At 50.6% G+C, this 22,039-nt stretch overlaps 1 protein-coding gene across 3 annotated transcripts; it reads left to right on the top strand.

Annotated features, from left to right (window-relative positions):
- The first annotated feature begins 16,002 nt into the window (after positions 1-16,002).
- Positions 16,003-21,756, top strand: SP8 (Sp8 transcription factor). Of its 3 annotated transcripts, none has more exons than XM_053410174.1 (2): positions 16,003-16,401; positions 17,534-21,756. In XM_053410174.1, exons 1-2 carry the CDS (start codon positions 16,381-16,383, stop codon positions 18,977-18,979), a joined length of 1,467 nt encoding a protein of 488 aa, XP_053266149.1. In that variant the 5' UTR covers positions 16,003-16,380; the 3' UTR covers positions 18,980-21,756. The 3 variants fall into 3 exon arrangements, with proteins under 3 accessions (XP_053266149.1, XP_053266150.1, XP_053266148.1); XM_053410175.1 differs by having other exon boundaries at positions 16,003-16,915; XM_053410173.1 differs by having other exon boundaries at positions 16,003-21,756.
- Positions 21,757-22,039: the final 283 nt, after the last annotated feature.

The raw sequence follows: 22,039 nt of genomic DNA, 5'->3' as shown, positions 1-22,039 counted from the left end.
ACTTCATGAGTGAAAGTAGATTTTAACTTATCTCCCGAGGGTCCTACTCTAACCACTAAGCCCCAAAAGCTACCTCATCTCTCTTCATTGGTTTAAGAAGTGCACGGATTGTGGATTAAAATAAAACCACTTTTTCTTATTGCACCTCACCTTACTGCTGGGGGACGGGACGGGAGGACAACTGCAAATTGTTAGTTCCTGTGCATGTTTACTCCGAAGCAAATTCGATGGAATTTGCTCCCAGGAAAGTGCGATTGGTGTTGCAGGCCCCAGAAAACAATACAGCAAGATTCACTCGCTGATTTAGCCGAGGGGCCTTGCAGAATCAGCAGGCTAATCAGAGCAAAAGATTTTGGACTCCGCCTGTTGTATCTGGCAGAATTCCCTACGGAATTCTTTCAGGCAGCTTTTATAAATAAAAGGAAGAAGATCGACTGTGATGTGGAGGGGGAGATTTGCATCACCATAAATCTATCTCTTTGTCACATCCGGATTGTGCTGCGGCTCTTAATCCTGTTTCTGAATCCCAGCGGGGAATTTGAAAAACGCAAACACCACGTTGTGTTGGGTTTGTTTCCCAGCTGGGTTTTGCTTTGTTTTGTTTGTTTGTTTGACCATACAAGGCTGCAGGCCTACTGCCTGAACGGAGGCCCTATGTTGGGCTCCTAAACGCATTTAGATCCTGCTATTTCAGTCTTGAGATTTCTCCAAAAGCGGGTTCAAACCATCTTTACTTGCAAGCACCCAGTGCAGCCAAGGCCCGCTAACGTCAACGGAACTGATTTCCATATGAATGGCTTGGCATCTCCGGGCGACAGTGGCTAATTTCTTTCTTTTAAAATCATTTTTAAAAGGTTCCAGGGGTCAGGCCCGCCTACGAAATCCCAGAAGCCAAGAAGCCCTCCGGTGACCGTGGTTTTCTCAACGGTAGAGAAACAACACGTTCAGACGTAGTGCCCAAAACTCCGTGTCCCAATACAGGCTCGTTGGATGCGGAAGATCCGAGGTCCAGTCCCAGGCATCTTTTTAAAGGAATTTAGGTTAACAGGACTGCGAAAAGACCCCACCCCGTCTGAGATCTTGGAGAGCTCATGTCAGAGCGGACGCTACCCAGCTAGACCCACCAATGGTCTGATTCAATGCACCCCGGCTTAATTTAGTGGTCGTTTGGAAAACCTTCTGCCCGGCCTGTCCATAAAACTCGAGGGCGCGTCCAAACTGGCAGGAAAGCAAGATAATCGTATGTCGCGCTCAGGTAAACTACTCCAGCTTTCCAGAGACAACTCGCGCCATATGCAGCAAATCTCTCTGCCTAGGGAGAGGGCGGAAGGAGTGAACCTTAGCAGACCTGTCCTGAGCGCCTCTACAGTGGGTGGGTGGGTGGGGGTCCCGGTCTGCTCAGCCCCCAACACCCCGGCGCACAAAGGGTGCCGCGCGCGGCATGATCGCGCAGGCGAGACCGTCCCCTCCCCTTTGCCAATGCGCTCCAAGAAAGCAAAAGTCCTCCCCGACGGCGGCGCCGACGGACAGCGTGCTAAACGCCGGAGAGTTTCCCTGCGCTGAATTTGGCCGGGGGAGAAAGAGGAGGAGAAGGAAAACGGAGGAGATCCGCTCTCCCTGCACACACAACAGCCTCGATCTTCTTGCAAGCTCGGGATTGCAAGCGCCGTCTATGAACCCGTGGCGACGATTGGCGTCACCTGCGCGCGCGCGTGTTTCAACCGGGGCTGACACTCCCCGCACCCCTCCCCACCCTTCGCGGCCCTCCCTCGCCCGGCCCATGGGCTCTACCCGCGTCGAGAGGGCGGAGTGGGGCGGGCGTGGGAGGAGAAGTGGGCCCAGCGGGGCGGAGACGGGGCGGGGCCCGCCTTGGCCTTTTCGTGTCGGGCCCTCCCAGGCTGTCACTGCGGGGACTCCGGCGCCAAAGTGATTGACGGGGAAGCGCTTCCGGGGGGCGAGGCTGCCCGGGGCTGGGTGCGGAGAAGGGATGGGGCGCGTGCGAAAGGGGCGGGCGTCGGGAGGGGGGGTGGCTCTGCCGGCGCGCAGAGCGACGTGCGAGGGAATGTGGAGGGCAGAGAGCGGTGGAGGAGATCTGGGTGTGATGGGAAGAAGGCAATGCCGAGCGATGGGGAGGAAGAAAGTGATAGCCTGGTCCACAAGTCCCCGTAGCCCAGGGTGGGAGCAAAGGAACACTTAAGAGCCACCCAGTTTGACTTGTTAGTTTATGATCTAGAGCTGGGATCAGAGGGCGGAAGCTCGATATTCAAAAGGTGCACCATGCCTCTTAAGTTTTGAGAAGCAGAAGTGCGCTGCGCGTTAGGTTCGTGGGCCTGTTGCAGCTACGCAGATGCGATGGAAGGGTTAACAAGCAGGGATGCGCCCCGCAGGATTTGGTCCAGCTGCCTGCAGTCCTATCCCTCTATGCACAAGAGCACATCCTTCTACCTCGAGTTAATTCATCCAGATGATTTGCAACACACTGACTACCCTGCCCGCCACCGGGGCATCTGATTTTCATATTTGTATGCCGCTTTTTCAGCAGCAAGGTTGAGCTCGGAGCAGGGCACACCCATAGCAATTTGGGTTTCCCTTTGAACTCAGTGAGACTTCCTTCTGAGCAGGCTACGGAGTACAGTATGTCATCTGTATCATCCGGCCAAGTAGGGAAGAGGTGAGGAAGTGTGGTTCAGTGGCCACCTGGAACGTCTGTCTCTAAGGAGCCAAACTTATTCCGTAGCTCATTAGGATTAGTTGATATACAGAGTTATACACTTTTAGTCATAAAAATCCATTGGAATTTAGCACTTCACCCATAAAACGCAATGAAAGTGCAGACCCTTCTACAACCCTGATTGTGAATAGGGCCACATCTGCACTAGATATTTAAAGCAACTTCATACCACTTTAGACAATCATACTAGGAACTGTAGTTTAAGCGTGCTGGGAGTTGTTAGAAAGTGCCATACAGCTATCACATTCTCAGCGTGATTTAACAGTCTCTCTTCCCTGGGAATTCGGGTTAAACGTACAGAGGTTCGGTTCCGGCTGCCTCCAGGCTCAATTCCAAGTATTATTTTTTTTGTTCCATTGGGTGATGGGACTGCGTATGTATCGCTCCCCAGCTAGCCCCCCCCAGGAACACGTGACGCAGCAATAAAGAGAGCCGTGGAGCATCTGCAGAGTGCTGCGAATCTGGCATCAGAGCAAAAAGCCTTCGGGTCAGCATTACAGATGCGCCTCTCTTCGCATCTATAATAGCCTGTCAACGTGAACTTACTCAACGGTTCACACACAAACACAAAAGCACACTCTAAACGGCCTTATTGCTGTCGTTTCGGCGTCGCAGCATTTGATACCTCCAAGGCTGACCACACCCGGCCCTCCCCTGGCTTCGCTGAATGGGCACTGACGTTTCCTGCTGTTCTGAGCTGTATTTGCAAGATTATCCGCTCTTTAAGGCTCCCGCGAGGAGCCGAGATCTGCCCGAGGGGGTAAATCAGTAACCAGCCCGGCAATAAAAATTAGCCGGCAAATTGCGCCGGGTGCCCCAGACCGCCTGGGCCATCCGCATGTGGTGGCGATGGTGTCTGCCCCTAAAAATGCAGATGTAAAAAGAGAGCCCGGAAGGTTTGTGCCCGAGCGAGATCACCATCCGCAAACAGGTTGAGCTGGCTGGCTTGGATTGGTAGGCACTGTAGCGGAAAAAGACCGGATGAATTACGGCACCTTATTCCACAGCGGCATTTCCAAGCAAGTCATGTCTTGAGGTTCTGAGTGGAGGTGGCTTCCGGTTTTAGATCACAACCAGCGGTGGGAGCATCATAGGGTTGTGGAGCTGGGAGGGACCCTGAGGATCATCTAGTCCAACCCCCTACAATACGCAGGTATCCCTTACAGCAGGCACGTCCAACAGGTAGATCGTGATCTACCGGTAGCTCACTGAACGTCTGTGGTAGATCACTGGTAGATCACTGGCTCCCCCCAAATAAGCTCAACAAGTTTGGCTCCCCTAAGGAAAGCTCAACAACTTTGACCTGAACCCCACAAAAAGGGGTAGATCACTGCCAGTTTATAACTCTGTGAAGTAGACCGCAGTGCCTTGGGAGTTGGCCACCCCTGCCTTACAGGATCGAACCTGCAACCTTGGCGTTATCAGCCCCATGATAACCAGCTGAGCTATCCATGCACTGAAGCTGTGGTCTTCTAGAAGTTGCTGTACTCCAGCTCCCATCAGCCCCAGCCAGCACAGCCAGCTGTCAGAGATCATGGGGCTTGCAACCCAGGCGATAATATCTCGAGGCCGCAAGTTCTCCATCTCTGCTGGGAAGCAGGAACTCTCACTCACTAATCAGGGGTTTACAGGGCAGCAAACCACTGCCATCTCGGGGAATCTCACCTCCACCCAGTGGCGGATCTACATTTTGGGGGTCCTCGAGCTTGAAAGGTCAGGGGGGGAACCACTGTTTCTTTATTCAACGGGGTGGTTCCATTACAGATCATCATATCTGTGCTACTGACTCCCAGACTTTGGGATGGTTGAAATATATACAACAACAACAACAACAACAAAATTTAGATCCAACATTTTTAAGCAATTAAAGTTGCTTGTGTGGCCCCTCTGGGATTGAGGGCCCTGAAGCTTAAGCTTCATTCGTAGATTCTGAACACAAAGAAAGCTGATTGAAAGATGTGATGAAGCACTAAACATAGTCATAGCAAAGAAGGAAGACTGTTTTCTCCGTCTCCTGTCTCTTAAAAGGAGGAAACCTAAAAACGTAAGATGCTTGATGGATCTGGGAGTCACCCTTCTGAACACCAGTTGCTGGAAGCCACAGGAGAGAAGAGGGCTCTTGAGCTTGAATCCTGCTTGTTGGTTTCGCACTTGCCCCTGGTTGGCCACTGTAAGAACAGGAGGCTGTGGCCTGATCCGGCAGATTTTCCTTGCGTTCTTATCAACCCCAAAAGGGTTCCCTGTCCTGTATTATGGTGGTCAACTAGCTACCTCCAGGAAGGCCGCCACAAGCAGGAAGGCACCAAGTGCTTTTGTGGTTTCCAGAGATACACTACATCTGAACGTGGACATTCTGCCCCGCCCTCTTGGCTAGTAGCCCTGGCAAACCTGTCCTCCGTGAATGCTGTCTAATCTCTTCAAGGAAACCACCTATGCATGCCTGGGCCCACGCATCCCTCCCTCGTGTGGCCGCGAGTTCCTTAAATTTATTGTGCGCTCTTGGGTGAAGAACTTTGTTTTGTCTGCCTGAATCTACTGCCCATCAGTTTCTTTGGGAGCTGGCAGCTGGTCTCTGTGTGTTGGGGGGATCTGTTCTAACTTCTGGTGAACCATCAAGCATTCCTTTAAACAATGAGGGTTATAAATGGCAAATCGTAAAGGAGAAGCAACGTGCAGAATAATCCTTCGGTTCACTCAGACTGGGGTCAATGGCTCTTAATTTCCCCCACTCCTCTTTAACACGGCGGTGCTAGGCACTATTTATGAGCCATGGAGAGAGCGGATTTCTCTTCAGCAGGAAACAGTGCTTAATTTTTTGGGGGGTGGGGGGGAGGAGGATAAGGATTGAGATCCACAAACCTCACCCCTGACTTCCTTCAGTTTTAGCCAAATCATGTCCCATCCCTTCTAAAATAGCTGGGGTTGGGCTCTGATAACCCTGGAAGTAAACGCTTCCCCCCCTTTTAAGGGTCTCTGCGTCCCCTCTTTGCGAGATGGAAAACGCGATCTAGTGCGACGAACACCTCTGCGTAAGCAAGAAGCCGGCGCGCTGCAGCGCAAGGGCTGTTTGGCCCAGTGAAAGCGATCGCCCTGTATAGTTTATTTTGCAGCTCTTGGCTACAAAGAGCCCTGACAGTCCTCAGAGCCACTTAGCACCTTTCGGGAGCTGACGGGCGGGGAGATTAGATTGGTGGTCCCCTCTCTCCTCCTTCGCCTGCTCTGTGTGGGCTGCCGGCTTTGACGTGAATGAACGCTCCCAATGAAAAGAGCCAGTGAACTTTTAAACGAGATAATAGGCTGGAATCTTGCTGTGGAAATCCTCGCTCTCTGCAAAGGCGGATTCTCCCCCACCCCCTGCTCCGGGGTTAGGGGTGCCAATCGAGGCGCAGGACTGACCGAGGAATGGGCCAGGGGGCTCGATGACAGACAAGGGCGAGGGATTAGGGGGCCCCGGTCCACCCAGAACATTTCCGAGGACGGGACGGCCCCGACGGGGCGGTCGGGGCAGGGAACCCTTCGCTCTTGCTTTGTCTTTGCCCCTGAGGCTCAAAATGGCAGTCAAAATAAGTTTGGGGTCCCCCTCCTTTGAAGGCGCGGGCTCTGCCCCGTCCAAATGGCGCTGAAGACTGAAAGCTGGCTTCCCCCAATAACATTTATCTGTGCAGGTGCACATGTTTAAGAGACAACTCAATTTGAAAACGAAATAAAGTGAAAATGCGATACTGGCTGGAGATGAGAAACAAGATCAAGGAGGGGAACAGAGTCACACACACATGGGGAGAGGGAGAGAGAGAGCGCGCGCTTTGATGTAGGCAATAAATAAATCCCGAGGAGGAGGGCTTTTTTCCTGAATAGAGTGGAAATTCTTGGAAAGATGAGGAAAGCTCAGGAGATCGAGGAAGTCCATGGACTTATAGTAGTCATATACAAGCTCGAGGGCCTCAAAGAATTATTTGCCCGGCAACGATTGCATATAACTTGGGGAGCTTGCGCATCTATTGTAAGTGAGACTATAGCGCGTTATAAACCCGGAGGGGGGTCCGATCCATTGAGTGCCTTGGGCTGCCATAAAGGAAGAAGTCTCCTTCAACCAAGTGAGACTTGCTTCCGAGTATACCTGTTTAGGACTGTGCTGTTGCCCTAAGTTCATGAGTCTAATAGCATACTTGAATCTAAGACAATCCTGTTTTGATAAACTGAGAGTGGCGCGCGTGGTGGAGGACAAATTAGCTTGTTTTGAAATCTCTGCTCACATAGGGTGACTCAGAATTAAACCCCACTAAGTTCCGTGGAACTTACTCCTGAGTAAGTGTGCAAAGTATTGCAGGCGTGAGAGATCTGAGGCAGTCGCGCCCTTTTCCCCCCTCTTTTTGCCCGATTCTCACTTTAAGTAAAGCGATGAGGTAGGATTCCAGGCTCCCGAAGTGCAGGAGAAGTCAATAGGCTCCTTGTTGAATCCCATTGTTTGCCATCCAGGAATCTCAGTATTAACATTGTTGTAGGAGTTGGGGTCGAAAGTGCTGTTATTTGCACTTCTATGAATGCAGGAACGTTGCACGCTTAGCAGCTGAGAAAAGCAGGTGAAAAGAGTTCTGTGTCACTGCAAAGCTTTCATACCCTTAAGGGTAACCGAGACTAGGGAAAGGATCAACAAACACCCGAATGCGGGCAAGCTTTGTAGGACTATACACGTACCTAAGGATCAACACAATACAGAACTTGGAACACGACTCCGGAGCAACTCCGGAGCGACTCCCGTTGACGCCAACGGAGCGATTTCGGATTAGCTCCGGCGGAGCTGAAAAGATTCGACGTGATCTCATTGGTAAATTAGACGTTTAATCCCCGAATCTCAGTAGAAGGCATGCTGTGGTCTTTAACCGAGCAAAACGCCCCTTGCGCTCCAGTCCCATTCAATTCCAGTTCCGCTCCATTAAGGGTCTGCCGAATTTGGCCTAAAATGACCGCGGCAATTTTATTTCCTGGATTTACCAAGCCGTTTCTAATGAACTGATAAGTCGGGATCGTTAAGCATTTGCTCCTTTTGGACAGGGCTTGTGCCAGGCCGAGAGAGCTGGATAAGGGCTGCGGCATTATAGAAATCATGGAACAGCAGCAGTTTAGATGCACAGTTGAGCAATTTGTAGCTAAGCCTTCTCTCTCGCCCGCGCACTTTTTTGGCTCAGCCTCTGTTGGCACAGAAGCCTATGGAAGCTTTGCAGTTACACAGAATTGCTTTTGCCTGACCTTAGTGTAGCTCAGCAGCCTGCGCGTTCCCACATAAAGGAAAAGTTGCAAATAAATAAAGAGATCTCTCTTTCCAGCTACCTACCTTGAGTGCAACCCGATTCTAATTATGCCCCGCTGAGTTCAATTAGACTTACTCACGAGAAAGTGCGTTTTTTGTTGTTTTTGTTGTTTTATTTAGGATTGCAATCTGGAGTGAATGGATGGATGGTTTTTGTCACAGGCTGAAAAACGTGGATGTTGAATCGCTGTTGAACCTGAATTGTATCCGGCTAAAAGGATATTCTGACGGCCTTTTGGAAATCAACCATGGGCTTCTCTTCCTTCAGGCGAAGCCTTTGAAAAGAGGCTGGGTGGGAAGGATCTAATGAATTATTCGTTCGCATTAGCGAGTAATTGTTATCTTTATTAAATCAATGGCTTCGAGATACCCTCTCTGCTAAGATACTGTATCTTTAACTGTTTTGTTTTCTCCAAAGCCATTAATCGGTTAAACCTTAACAGCCAACCTACTGCATTAAAAATAACTGTGTTTCTCCCTGTTTCTTTCAGGTGATTCCAAATATAGGACACCCACCACAGGGTATTTAATGCCTTTGTCCAACCAAAGGATCCGATCTGCAAGTGTGACCCGTTCATTTGCATGGCTCGGCTGTGCGAGAGTCCAATTGCGCGAATAAAATGGACAAAGAAAGCCCGCCAATCGTGCCTACACCTATTTTGCACTCTCCTTGTTAAGACAAGGAGAGATTTCGGGATTTTCTCGTTGAACAGCTAAATTCCCAGACCACCTCCTTACACCACTAGATTTGGGTATTCATACGTTCAAGAGGAACGAGCAAACGCACTGCAGCCTCCACCCTCTCTGCCTTTAAATAAAGTCAATTATTTTCTGCAAAAGTGCTCTTGAGGTTTCTGTGTAGATTATCGACGGCTTTGGGGGCAATACAAGCGAATCGGAGGTGTGTGTGTTGGGGGGGGGGAGTGAGTGTAGATGTGATGCTGGAAGCTTGTCTAGTTTTTGGTGGTTGTTTTGTCCTTGGCGGCGTTCTTCTTTTGCCCTGTGGCAAAAGTGGGGGAGAGTCCCTCCTAGCAGAGAAAGGGAGAGGAACTCCCCGCATACCACACCCCCTCCAATGGGATAAAGACAATCCCAGAACCAAAGAGGAACTCGGCTAACAGAATTATCCTGGGACGCACCATCACCATAAATGGCCCCCAGTCGGAGAAAGAAACTCCCCCAAGTGTTTCTCTTCAGTGAGGGAGGGAAAGAAAAATTCCGCCACAATATCTATGCATCTCTCAAATTTGGGTCTGGGCATTTAAGCACACACATACACACACAAACCGCTCAACAGATGAGAGGCGAGCAAAGCGGCCAGGAACCTACTCCAGCTCTCGAAAACTGCCAAACGAGACATAAAGCCGCATTGTAAAAATCATCTGGAAAACAGGTTTTCCTATTGAAGTCGCTCTGTGTTAATTACTGTGATCTGGAAGCCTCTGAATCTAAACGCCTGGAAGCCGACTTGCCTCTCTCACTCTCCCCTTCTCTCTCTCTCTCTCTGCCCCCCCCCCCCCAGTAAATGGAGAGCGAGCGAGCGAGCGCTGAATCGGAGCCAGAGTTACTGTGCTGGGAGGGGGGTCACGTCCGGTTTCTTTGCCATACATGCCTAGACATTAATACGTGCTCATGGAGGGCTGGTTGAGGACGACGTGTTATTTCCTTATAAAGAAACGCCAGGTCTCGCTTTCCATTCGCCTTACGAAATTATTCACATTATTTATGCTACATTGAGCGATCTAATTTCTTCGTGATAGTCAGCTAATTGCTCTGGCAGGTAATTAGAAGAGGTTTTTACAACGCAAAAGGGCTCCCTTTTTGTTGTGTTTTTTTGCAGTGCCCCTCGGATTATTAAATTGCTCTGTAAATTATACCATATTTGTAAAGGGAGGAGATTTGAAATCGGGGGGGGGGGTCGGCGTGGTGGTGGTGGCGGCGGCGGCAGTATGTGCAGGGGGTGGGATGATCCTTTGAATAAGTTTTTCCTGATGCCGTCCGAGCGCTCTCTCTCTCTCTCTCTCTCTCTCTCTCTCTCACACACACACACACACACACACACACACTCTCTTTTAAATGGAGGGGTTTTTGTGCGTGCGTTTTTTTGGTTTGGCTTTTCCTGGCCTGGAATTATTCTAAAGCACGCGATCTGAAGCCCATTTTGTTCGTGCTCAGTGGTCCAGAATAACTTGCCCATAATGGGCCAGGTTTGAAGCGAGCTTCCTAAGCGATGGCAATCTCCACTAAGCATGTGGGAAAAGAATGGCTCAAATGGGGACATCTGTTCAGCGCTGCTCATCTCCCTCTTAAAGCCAGGTCAGGCTAAGAGAATAACCTGATGGCCACTCTCCCTCTCTCTCTCCCAACCGCAAACGCACACTCCTCGCCAAATTGCTTCAGCTGGGCGAGGGGGCAACCTGGAGCCCGAGAGGCAAACGAGGTTGCCGCTATATTACGGGGAAGACGGTAAAACAATAAGCTCGACCTTGGGATTCTCGGGATGAGAAAGAAGCTTGCAAAGACCCGAGGATCCTGGCTGGCGTGATGCGGGAGCGTCTCTATTTGAGACTCCTGGCACTTGATCACCGGGATTTATGGGCAGGTTGTCACATCTCAGGATAGTGGAGCCTGTTCTCTCTACCACCCTCTCCTTTCCCATCCCCGGAAATGTTCCATGTTCCTGCTTTTATGTAATCTTACAGAGCGTGACTCCTACTGCTGGCGGTGGCGACCTGTCTTTTAATGCATCCCCCCCCCCCGCGTAATCAGACCACATTCGCACTAGGGGCGAGGACGAGGTCGCACTGCAGTGGCCAGGTCACGCCGCAGGTACATCCCCACGCGCACTCACCCACCCACCCAGCCCGTGTTTTTTTTATAGGGAGCTGCCCCTGGATGGTGAAAGTGTTCCTTCTCTTTCCAACACATGGGTGTTTCCAAACATCAGCGGCACCCCCGCCGCCGCCGCAGCCACCTACCACCCCCAGCCCTCCCAGATTATTTGCAATTAAGCGCAATTCTCAAGTCACATTTATCTTCGGGGGGAAGCGCGATTGCAAACTGTCAACGGGTCTCGCCAAGGCGATGCGGGATAATCCGTCTGCAGGAGATGCAGGGTAATCTGGAGAGCTGACCTCCTCCTCGTCTCTTCTCCAGCGCGCGAGAGAAAGACAGCAAAAGAAAATCAATAACGCGCAGGAGACGGATTTAGTAGGTTTTAACCGCGCCGTAAGAAAGTGAGATATAAGAGGGTGAAAGTGGTGGTGGTGGGGATGTCTGAGGAAGGAAGCTGCGTAAACAGGGGCAGGGAGGGGGCTTTTGAGGACGCTTCTGGTTTGATCAGGAAGGAGGCAGCCCGTTGCCTCCCCTTCTCCCCTCCGCTCAGCCCCAAGGACACACACGTGTGTACGCAGCAGCGTGGACCTCTCCCCCCCCCCCTCGTGTTTCACGTGGATTCTCTTCTACAGTCGGGTCGGCACCATTTCAGAGCGAGGGCTGCGGCAAAGTGTGAGGGTCCCTGGGCAGTCACACTTTGTCCCTAAGAAAAGCGAACCAATCCTTGCACTTGCTTCAAAGGCGCAAAAGTGCCTACTTCTTTCTTCTTCTTTTAAAGAAGTGCAATCAGTTTTTTTAAAGGCCATCACCTCCTCTGTTAGTGACCCTCTTGTCCCCCGCCCCGCCCACCAACATTCCTCCCTTGTGTTCGTCCAAGAGGTCGAGCAACAGCCAACCCAGCTGAAATTAAACCGGGCGAAGAAGACGTGATCCCGAGATATTGAAAAGGAAAGCCTAAGGAAGGGTGCGAAAATGTGCAGCATTTTTGGACAGGGAGAAGACCGCTGCTGTGCGCGTAGGAAATGAGCGCACCTCTTTTTAAAATCAGTATGGTGTGGGTTGGGGGGGCGCTCAGCGTTGCACCCCTATAACCACGAATTGGGCTGCATTTAGACCACGATATGATGTGCAATTAGGCAAAAGCGCTTTAGCTAATTGGGTACTGAACAAATTCCGCCGAAAATGGAAAGTTGGAGATGACAATTAAGCAAGAGCTTTTCCATCTAGCCAAAGTTAAGCACCTTTTGTCGTTGCTGCGGGTCCCATAGATTCAATGGGAGAAATTGTAAGCAAGTGAGCCAGGTGAAATCGATGTGCTTGCTTTTCGAGATTATTTTTTTAAAGTTATGAATGGCAAAAGTAATAACACGACCAGTCACCAGTTTGGGTGTCCACATACACACACACCTTGCTCCGTTGCCTTATCGCGACAAAGTGACTATTCTCTTAGCTGTTGGGGTGTTTGTTGATACTTTCCATTTTACTGGCTCGTTACTCAATCCCATTTTTTTAAAAAAACCAAAATGCCTTCTTCCAGGTTACAACAACAGCAAACACCCAGTATGGTGGTGGTGTGTGTGTGTGTGTGTGAGAGAGAGAGAGAGAGAGAGAAGGCTGAACCTGCAATTTTAAACAAACAAAAATATCCATATTTTCTCATCAGATGGACAAACTTGGACCATAAACCCCGGAGACTCTAATATACGTTTCCCCGTTCACCGTACGTACTTAACACCAACAGGAACTGCCGCTGAGGTGAGTGTGTGTAAGGGTGGGGAAAGAGCATTTCACTCAATGGGACTCCTTAAAACAACAGCAGTAGGTCTTCTTCACCAACAGCCGTGCAACGATCGGCTTGGCAAACCTCAGTGCCTTCTGTCTAAGGAGCTGGCACACTTTTGACATCTTCTCCCCGCCCCTCCCAGCCTTCTTACTTAAAAATTGTCTGTTTCCCCTTTCCGTTCACGCTTTAAAAGACCACGTGTGAACTCCACAAAGCAGCTTGAAAACACGGGTTCCTTGGCTTTACGGTGCGCGTGCTAAGCTTAGCGGGCCTTGCTCTCAGGTAAACATGCTGTGGGGATCCACTGCCGAGAGATCCTGGCGCCTCTGCGCTATTTACGCCTCTGCGTAAAAGCAAGGGTCACTCAAGGATCGTGGCACTTGGAAAAAACACTCGTCGGTTTTTGCGGATGAGCCGCTGACAAGAATCGATTCGGCCAAGTGACCAGGTTTCACCCACTTTACATTTGATCAAATCGAAACACACACGCAATTCACCCCCACCTCCTCTTCTTCGCTGCCTACAGGCCCTCGTCGTATCTCTTGCTTTATTTATCTCCTGATCGCCAGGGCCCCGCTAGGAAGAAAGCTTTTGTTTTGGGGAGGGTTTTGGCTAAACCGCCCCCACCCCCGATCCAGTTCCGTCTCAAGCGGTGGGATTCCTAATGGCTCTCTGAGCCGCGCTAGGAGGCTCAGGGCGAGGGCAGACTTGTGCAAGTTGTTCCCAGGATGTAAATTAGGTCCCCAAAGCTGTTGTCCAAATCGAAGAAACAGAGAAATTAATCTGGGAGACTATCCATCATAGACTGTAATAAAGGGAGCAACACGGATGAGACAGATGATATGATTAAGGAGCTGTGGTCGTTTTAATTAACTTTTTGCTGTCCTGTAATGATCAAACTGGTCAACAGACCCGGTCAATAAGCATGTTAATATCAAACAAATAAAACCAGGGATGATTAAAAACCTCCTGGTTTATTAAATTTGAAATTCAAATGAAATTTATGCTGCAGATGCATACAGAATGCTAATAGGTCGTCACTTTAACCCAGAGTGGTGGATGCTACAGGTTTGCAAGAAAAAACGCACCGCATCTCTCTAAACCCTGCGCATCACGGGGTGGGTGGGTGGCGAGTTTTTATTAATTTCTGTGGGTGCACGCGGGGGAAAGGGCGGAGGGAATAGCCTCGCCAGTTGCCGGGCCCTTCCAGATACCTGAACGCTTTCTTCATATAAGAACTGCAACCGTCTAAGGTGTGAGCTGGCCGATATAAAAACCTCGAGCTCCCGGAGGTAGCAAGCGATTTACATACGAGGGGGAAGGCCAGATGTTAACCGGATGAGGGTCAAAAGTGGATAAAAATCGACCCCCCCCAAGTTCAGGAGTGCCTGCCTTCTCTAACTTTTTTGGGAGGTGTCAAAAAGAACCAGGATACGGCGGAGTTTTGCTCCCCCCCCCCAATTCTAGCTCCCGACCGTATGTTTGGAATAGTTCCACCGACACCCTTTGCAAATCCTTGCCAACCTGGGCATATGCCGCCTCATAGTTTTCCGACCGTAAATCAGAACGTAAGTAAATAAAAAAGTAAAATAAGAAAAGACATCTACCTAAGCAACATGTTTAAAGCCATCTGGAAATAAATAACCATTTCCGTCAGAATAAATATCCCCAAGACATAAAGAAAATCAGAGAAGGAAGAAAAGGAGTTTTTCATTGGTCCTCTTCTCCTAACGAGTTTCTGCTCTGTAATTAATTTTGTTGTCGTTTCCAAACCTGTGGAGAAGCAACGCAAAACCGTCGTTTTACGCCAAGCGCTTCTAACCCTTTGCTTTTTCGAGGAAAAGGTATTGGCTGCTTGTTCAGGAGGGGGTGGAATCTGCCAATATGTCTTAATAGTTACACTTCTGGTGCACAGTGGATAAAGGCAACAGATAAAGCTAATCGCCATTCATTCATACGTGAGGGGCTCTCCCGTAAAACGCGTTTTCTTTCACATGCACTCGCCCCCCCTTTTGTGGTGAGGGGGGGTCAAGGATAGGATTGATTCAGTTTAAATCCGAAATTTAAACAAGTGTGCATTAGGTCTTTAAAATGAATATCATTACAGAAGGAGACCAAAGCAATGAAGTTAATTCTTTTTTATTTGTTAAACGGAGTTCCCTCCTTCCCCCACCCCTTCCTCCTCCTGGGCTGGCCTGTCACGCCTTCTCAACAGGCTAAAATCATTCAGAGCAGCTCGCGGAGAGAAACACGACATTTATGGTAACCATCAGCCTTCAGAGAAAGAAAGCAGTTCATTAATTTACTTCACTCCTTACTTCGAAGTATGATAATGCGCGTTACCCCTTAATCAATAGATATGATGTACAGTCAATACGCATAGGGCGTTAGAAAGGGGTGTCCATCACCCCCACCCAGCCTTTGGGGAGGAAAAAAGAGAATTTGCCACATTAGTCTTACACCAATGTTAGGGATCTCGGCTACAAAGCTGATCTAAGGACGCGGGGACGTCCAAGGCAAACTCATCCTCAAGTCAAAACAACCCGGTTCTCTTTACTAATATTGGCATTAACCTCTCCTACCTTGAAATCAATATTGGGACAGGGCGAAGCGCCAATGCACGTTTTAACTCGGCTGGTGCTTTCCCTTCTGCCTAAATTAATAATGGTTGTACCGAAGGCAAAACAACGACCCTGCGCGCAACACGATTGCGCGCAAGACCTGAGGCGCTTCGCCAACCGCTCCAGCAGCAGACCAGAGGGTTTCCCCGCCCCACCCCAAATTTGCAACAAAAGAGAGAAGAGGAACGCTCGCGCCCAAAGCAAATAAAGAAAAATAATATAAAAAAAGAAGGCGCAAGAGTATGGGGTTGAAATAGATTTAATCCGCCCTTTGGAGAGGGGAACGGAGGGCAATCCTATCGCAGGCTTCTCAACCACATCTGCAGCTCTTTGCAGTTTTACACAACACTCTTCCTTTACATAACCAGAAGGCGCTGGGCGGCGGTGGGTGGATGGAAAGGAATGTTCCTCCCTCCATCCAAAGCGGGGTTTTCCGAACCACCCAAATGACTTATCCGGAGAATGGCAACGGAGCGGGCTGCTGGTGGAAGTCTAAAGCAATCCACTTTAAATTAAAGCCACAACTCCTAGAGCGCGCGCGCTGTCAGATTTATGTATGCCTTCCTAAAGTGGTGGTGGTGGGGGGGAGAAACCCCTGGGGAGGGGGGTTTAATATGCTCTCCCCCAAGCAATGAACTGAGCGACGCTTAAAGAAGAGGGAGACTGGTGCGTGGAGAGTTGCACTTTGGAAGGAAAACCTGAAGCGGGAAGAGGGCGAGGAGAGGCGCGCCTGTGCATTCGCCGCCCTCCCTGGCGTTCGCCTGCATCCTTGCCGCCGGCAGCTTCTCTCTCTGTTTCTCTGCGGCTGCCTGCGCGCCTTTCTTCCCGGAAAGGAGCTCCTCGCCTCGTTGCAGCGGCGGCGGCGGCGGCGGAAGGCGCTTGGCGGGGCCGATGATGACCTCACGCGGCCACGTCTCGGAGCGGCTGTCGGCGGCGCGGATTGGCTGGCGCGGGCTCAGCGGCACTTCAAAGCCGGCGAGGGAGCTACAATTGTGGTGGAATGGGCGGAACTGATCATTGTATTGCACACCTCTTAAAAAAAAACACTGCCTCTGATTTATCAATATAAAAAAGATCCTCTGAGAGGAGGGCACTTTGTGGGATGGCAACTTCACTTCTAGGGGTGAGTCTGAGGATTTTCTCCCCCCCCCCTTTGCTGTTTTAATTGGGTCCTTTTTATTGGCGATTGGAGAAGGGTTAAAGTAGCCCCTCTCTTGACCGGGGGCTATCAGTCTCTCCTATTGAGGCTTTTATTTTTTTCCCCTCTTTTGCCTTTCTCTCTCTAAGTCCAAGTGAGTTCGAGAGAAAAGAAAGCGGAAAAAGGGGAGGGGGAGGAAGAAAGAGGGCAGTCACTTTTTTTTGTTTTTTTGTCAGCGTGCAGGCAAAGGTTTTAAGGGCATTAGTAGGAACCACGTCCAGAGCTTGGGCTGAGCTATTCCTGTATCCCCGGATAACTGGCCTCTCTCCCTCTCCCTCCCTCTATTATCTGCTCCGAGGGAAAAAGTAGCTGCCTCGCTCGGTCTCCTCTTTCCCTGCGGGATTTTTTCCCCTTCCTTTTTTAAAAAAAATTTGCGACAGCCTGTTGTTGTTGTTTTTCCCCTCCTTTAACATTTCACTGAGCCCGTCATTTCCTGCAGGTATGTGAAACCTTTTCCTCTCAATCTAATTCCTAGCTGTGGGTGAACAGGAAAGGTGGCGGCGGGTGGTTCTTGGGTTGTTGTTTTTTGTTGGAGTTTGGGGGGAGGAAACTGCCGTGGGAAAAAGAACCCCCTTTAAAAAGTTCACAGACAGCTGGGTGGGGAAAGAGATCTGAATCTGGATCGTTTTGGCTAAATCCTGGAGTAGACTTTGGAAACCGAGCGACTCTGGATTGGGGCTCCGGGGTTGCCCAAGCATCTCCCGGTCGCCAGTAGGAGCCCGTGATGTATCTGGACGGGGCTTTAGCCTTCGTTCCTGCTCCTCGGCCCCCCTCGGGGATGCGTTTTCAGCTTCATGCCCAGAAGCCGTCGGCTTTCTTTCAAAGCCAGCCTCTCCGGGGGGTTTTGAGCGGGGAGACGGGAGCTTAAATGTCCTCCGGGGAGCCTCGAGGAGGCGTCCGGCAGCAGCTCCTCGAGCGCGGCTGGCTCCTGGCCGCCCCCGTCTCCCCATCCGCGGGCAAGCCGAGCAGCGCGGGGGGCTACCCTGGCCGTGAGGTCTCTTTCCCGGGCGATTCTGACGCGCGCTTCCCTGCGGGCCTCTCTCCCTTCTCGCTGCAGGAAGAACCGCGCCTGGGCTCCACTCCGCTGGCCATGCTCGCCGCCACCTGCAACAAGATCGGCAGCCCCAGCCCCTCGCCGTCGGCGCTGTCGGACAGCGCGTCGCCCTTCGCCAAAGGCTTCCACCCGTGGAAACGCTCGTCGTCGTCGTCGGGCAGCTGCAACGTCGTGGGCTCCAGCCTGGCCGGCGTCGGCGTCTCAGCCTCGGCCCGAAACGGCTCTTCGGCTCACGCGGCGGCGGCGGCCGCAGCAGCGGCGGCGGCTGCCGCGCTCGTCTCGGACTCGTTCAGCTGCGGCGGGTCGCCGGGATCCAGCGCCTTCTCGCTCACGTCCAGCGGCGCCGCGGCGGCAGCCGGCTCGCCCTTCGCCAACGACTACTCCGTCTTCCAGGCGCCCGGGCCGTCGGGGGGCGGCGGCGGCGGCGGGGGAGGCAGCGGCGGCGGCGGAGGGGCGCAGGACGCGCACCAGCCGGTCTTCATCTCCAAGGTGCACACGTCGGTGGACGGCCTGCAGGGCATCTACCCGCGCGTGGGCATGGCGCACCCGTACGAGTCGTGGTTCAAGCCTTCGCATCCGGGCGACGCGGGCGCCTCCAGCTGGTGGGACGTGGGCGCCGGCTGGCTCGACGTGCAGAACCCCAACGGGGTCCACCCGGCCGCCGCGGGGCTCCCCGCCGGCTCCCTGCACTCCCCTCTGGGCGCCTACAACTCGGATTACTCGGGCCTGGCGGGCCACTCGGCCTTCAGCAGCGGCGCGGCCTCGACGCACCTCCTGAGCCCCGCCGGGCAGCACCTCATGGACGGATTTAAGCCCGTGCTGCCGGGCTCGTACCCGGAGCCGTCGCCGTCGCCCCTGACGGCGGGCGCGGGAGGCTCCATGCTGGGCGCGGGCCCCTCCGCGCCGCTAGGCGGCTCCCCGCGCTCCTCGGCGCGCCGCTACTCGGGCCGCGCCACTTGCGACTGCCCCAACTGCCAGGAGGCCGAGCGGCTAGGCCCCGCCGGCGCCAGCCTGAGGAGGAAAGGCCTGCACAGCTGCCACATCCCCGGCTGCGGCAAGGTGTACGGCAAGACGTCGCACCTCAAGGCGCACCTGCGCTGGCACACGGGCGAGAGGCCCTTCGTGTGCAACTGGCTCTTCTGCGGCAAGCGCTTCACGCGCTCGGACGAGCTGCAGCGCCACCTGCGCACGCACACGGGCGAGAAGCGCTTCGCCTGCCCGGTCTGCAACAAGCGCTTCATGCGCAGCGACCACCTCAGCAAGCACGTCAAGACCCACAGCGGAGGCGGCGCGGGAGGAGGAGGCGGCGGCGGAGGCGGCGGCGGCTCGGGAGGCGGCAAGAAAGGCAGCGACACCGACAGCGAGCACAGCGCCCCCGGCAGCCCGCCCTGCCACTCCCCGGAGCTGCTGCAGGCCTCCGAGCCCGGCCACCGGAACGGCCTGGAGTGAAAGCGGCAGGCCCCGAGGCAAGGCCCCGAGGGGACTCCTTTTCGTGTGTGTGTGTGGTTTTCCTTCCTTCTCCTCCCGCCTTTTTGTTTTCCCGCCCAGCCGCCTGAGGGGAAACCTCGCGCCTGTCTCAGCGACTCTGGTCAGGGGGTTAAAAACAAAAACAAAAAACACGCGGGAAATCTCTCTGGACATGTAAGTAGCGCCGCGCATTGATCCCCCGCACGGACCCCTCACTGGGCTGCCTTGCCCCGCAAGCCCCGGCCCCCGGCCGCCCTCGCAGCTACGCCGCCTGAGCCGCGCACGGGCGAGAGGAGAAGGAGGAGGAACTTTCTCGCGGGATCTTTGGGGGTCTCCCAAGCAGCTGCTCCAGAGAGGCAGCACCCCCTCCCCACTGACTTCCACGCTCCAAGGGGAAGAGGTTTTATTTTTTGGCAGGGGGGAAGTCTCCAACCTGCGGGACGGAGGGAGGGCGTGGGATCCCGATCTGGACAAACTACAGAGCCAACAACCTATTGATTGAGAATTAGAGTGTCTTATCAGGAAACAAAACAAAAAGCAGCCAAGATCTCCCGCTGAAAGCACTTTGAATTAAATATATATATATATTATGGGAAGCTTTTTTAAATTAAAAAAAACCCACATTATTTCGGACCACTCCTAAACTTCTCTTCAACTTTGCATTGAACTGCAGTCGCCAGCCCGCTAGAATGCTGCCCGTTGAAGTTGGTGGGATTACTCTGGAGTAAAAGGGTGAAGCCTGAAGCATTTGTGTGTGTGTGTTTGTGGATATGTGAGTGTGCATGTAGGTGTGATCACTAACCAGCCCCATTCGCAAATCACTTACGCCAGAGTATTCAGAATTGGAATGAAGTGGGTACTTATTTTACAACATTTCCAAGTAAACTGCTTCGGAGGCTAGTCCAAGGCATTTTAGTCTGTGATCCCTACCTGAGGTTGGGGGGGTGGGGGGGGGGTGGGGCGTTACATTCAATGGGAGTCAATTAAACTTTCTTCCAAGTAAAGGAGTGTTTTGAGTGATATCCCCTTTGAAGCCCGTGAGATTTACAGCCAAAGGAAAATTCCTGAATTTCAGCAGATTTCGCTGGCATCCAATTCTAAAACAATTGCTCTGAAATAAGTGACTTCAATAAGAGGTTATGTCCAAGGATCTTCTTGGTGTCCTTAGGATTTCAACTTTACAGCTCAACCCCATATATGTTTACACAGAAGTATGTAAAACTGAATTAAGTTGCCTTAAGCTACAATCCTATGCATGCTTATGGGAGTAATATCCATTGAGCACAGTGGATCTTACTTCTGAAGAAAACATGCATAGGGTTGGGCTGCACTCATTTCGTTCAATTGGACTGTATCAGTGTAAACCCCACTAATTTAAGTGAATTATGGATTGGGCTATAAATCTAAGTTCTCTGCCTTAATTGATCACAGCCTAAATCATGCTTAGTCTTTTTTTCTTTTAAAAAAATGCTTCTTGGAGAAAGTGTAATTACTCTGGCAAATCCAACACTTTTGGACACAAACATTTACATTTGTTCTTGGAAACCTTGAGTATAATCCAGACAAATTTAATGTCCAGTTGGTTTCAGTGGCTAAACTCAAGATTGATTCTATCCTATTGAAATCAAATGACTTTAAATTGCTTAATTGTGGCTGGATAGTGCCCATAATTCGAAATGTGTTTGACTTCAGATCTCTTCTGGTGATTTTTCTCTTAAAAGATAGAGATATAGCCTAATTTTCAGTAACTTCATTTTCTTAAAAGTTTCTCCCATGTTTAAAAAATTGTACCAGCGTGATAGCCCTCTGATTTCAGAGTTTCAGCATCTATATTCATGCAGTGCTCTAGATGCACCTAGGATTAAAATTATTATTTGTAGCATTATTTTTCTGATTTAAATAATTTAAAAAGTACCCTTGCTTTTCAGCGAGCCTGTAGTTTGAATGCCAAAAAAGAGGGGGGTCATAGGGACACATATTTGTAAAATAATTCTAAACCTAATGGTTTGTACAACGGAATCGTTGTAAAATAGCTAACAAATATAACTCCACCAGTGTATCGGTGTGAGATGCAGTTGTCCAGGAGATGATTTTGTATAGTATTTTTATTGTATATTACTTCCAGTAAATATTTGAAAATATATTAAAGTACACTTGAGCTTCCCCCCCTTCTTCCCCCCTCCTCTTTTTGGTCACAAGAAAATATTAAAGCATTATTGTTGCAGTCCTAATTAACTGCATTTTTAACTTGTCCCTTGAAGTGTGCAGCAAATTGCACTTCAGGATATAGTTTTTGCTTGAATATTAATTTAGATAGGCGTAAGACTGTAATTAAGCAAACAATATTTGATAAATGTTGAATGACATTTAATTTAATGGAGCATGTACTTATTTGCATTTGCTGGCAGTTCAGGTATAGTTTAAGTGAGAGTTCTCCTATATTTCAAAACAGTGGGCGCACCCAGACCCATGTATTAAATAAACTGTCCAAGTGAAACTGACTAATGATGGCCTATGTGTATTTCCTGAAAATAATAATGGTGAATGTTACTAAAACACTCCTGATGCTACTTTGAAGTTTGCAAACCCTGCAAACAAATAGTCTCATTGTAATGTTGAAATAAGTTTGGATATTTCACATTGAAATGGAAAAAAGCCTTTCGCTGGAACACTTTAAATTTGCATTTTAAATGCATGAAATGTAATTGATTTTTATCTGTAAGATTTTAAATGGAATTAATAAACACCAGATAAAATAATTGTTGTTAGGTTAGTTAATTTCTTTCTAAAGATAAAAAGATGGCATCTTCAAATTCATCTTCGAACTCCCTCTTCTGACTGATATCCCCCTTGAAAGCATATATACTCTCTAACCTGGTTGGTTAACATTTCCATGGAGACCTCATTGAAAGTAGACATCAGGGAAAGAAGTCCTATTGACAGCAACCGAGTTTACTTCTAAGTAGGACTGTTTAGTCAGGGGTGTCGGAAATCTTGCGGATGTTGTGTCAAGGAGGGAAAATATAACAATTGCTGTGAATA

Source organism: Podarcis raffonei, chromosome 12 (genome assembly GCF_027172205.1).
Source record: "Podarcis raffonei isolate rPodRaf1 chromosome 12, rPodRaf1.pri, whole genome shotgun sequence".
NCBI classification, from domain to species: domain Eukaryota; kingdom Metazoa; phylum Chordata; class Lepidosauria; order Squamata; family Lacertidae; genus Podarcis; species Podarcis raffonei.
This window is presented reverse-complemented; position numbering and strand designations above follow the sequence as displayed.

What these genes read in the sequence shown, in the direction of transcription:
- SP8 (XM_053410173.1), top strand. Translation starts at nt 17,345, where the DNA reads ATGTCCTCCGGGGAGCCTCGAGGAGGCGTCCGGCAGCAGCTCCTCGAG.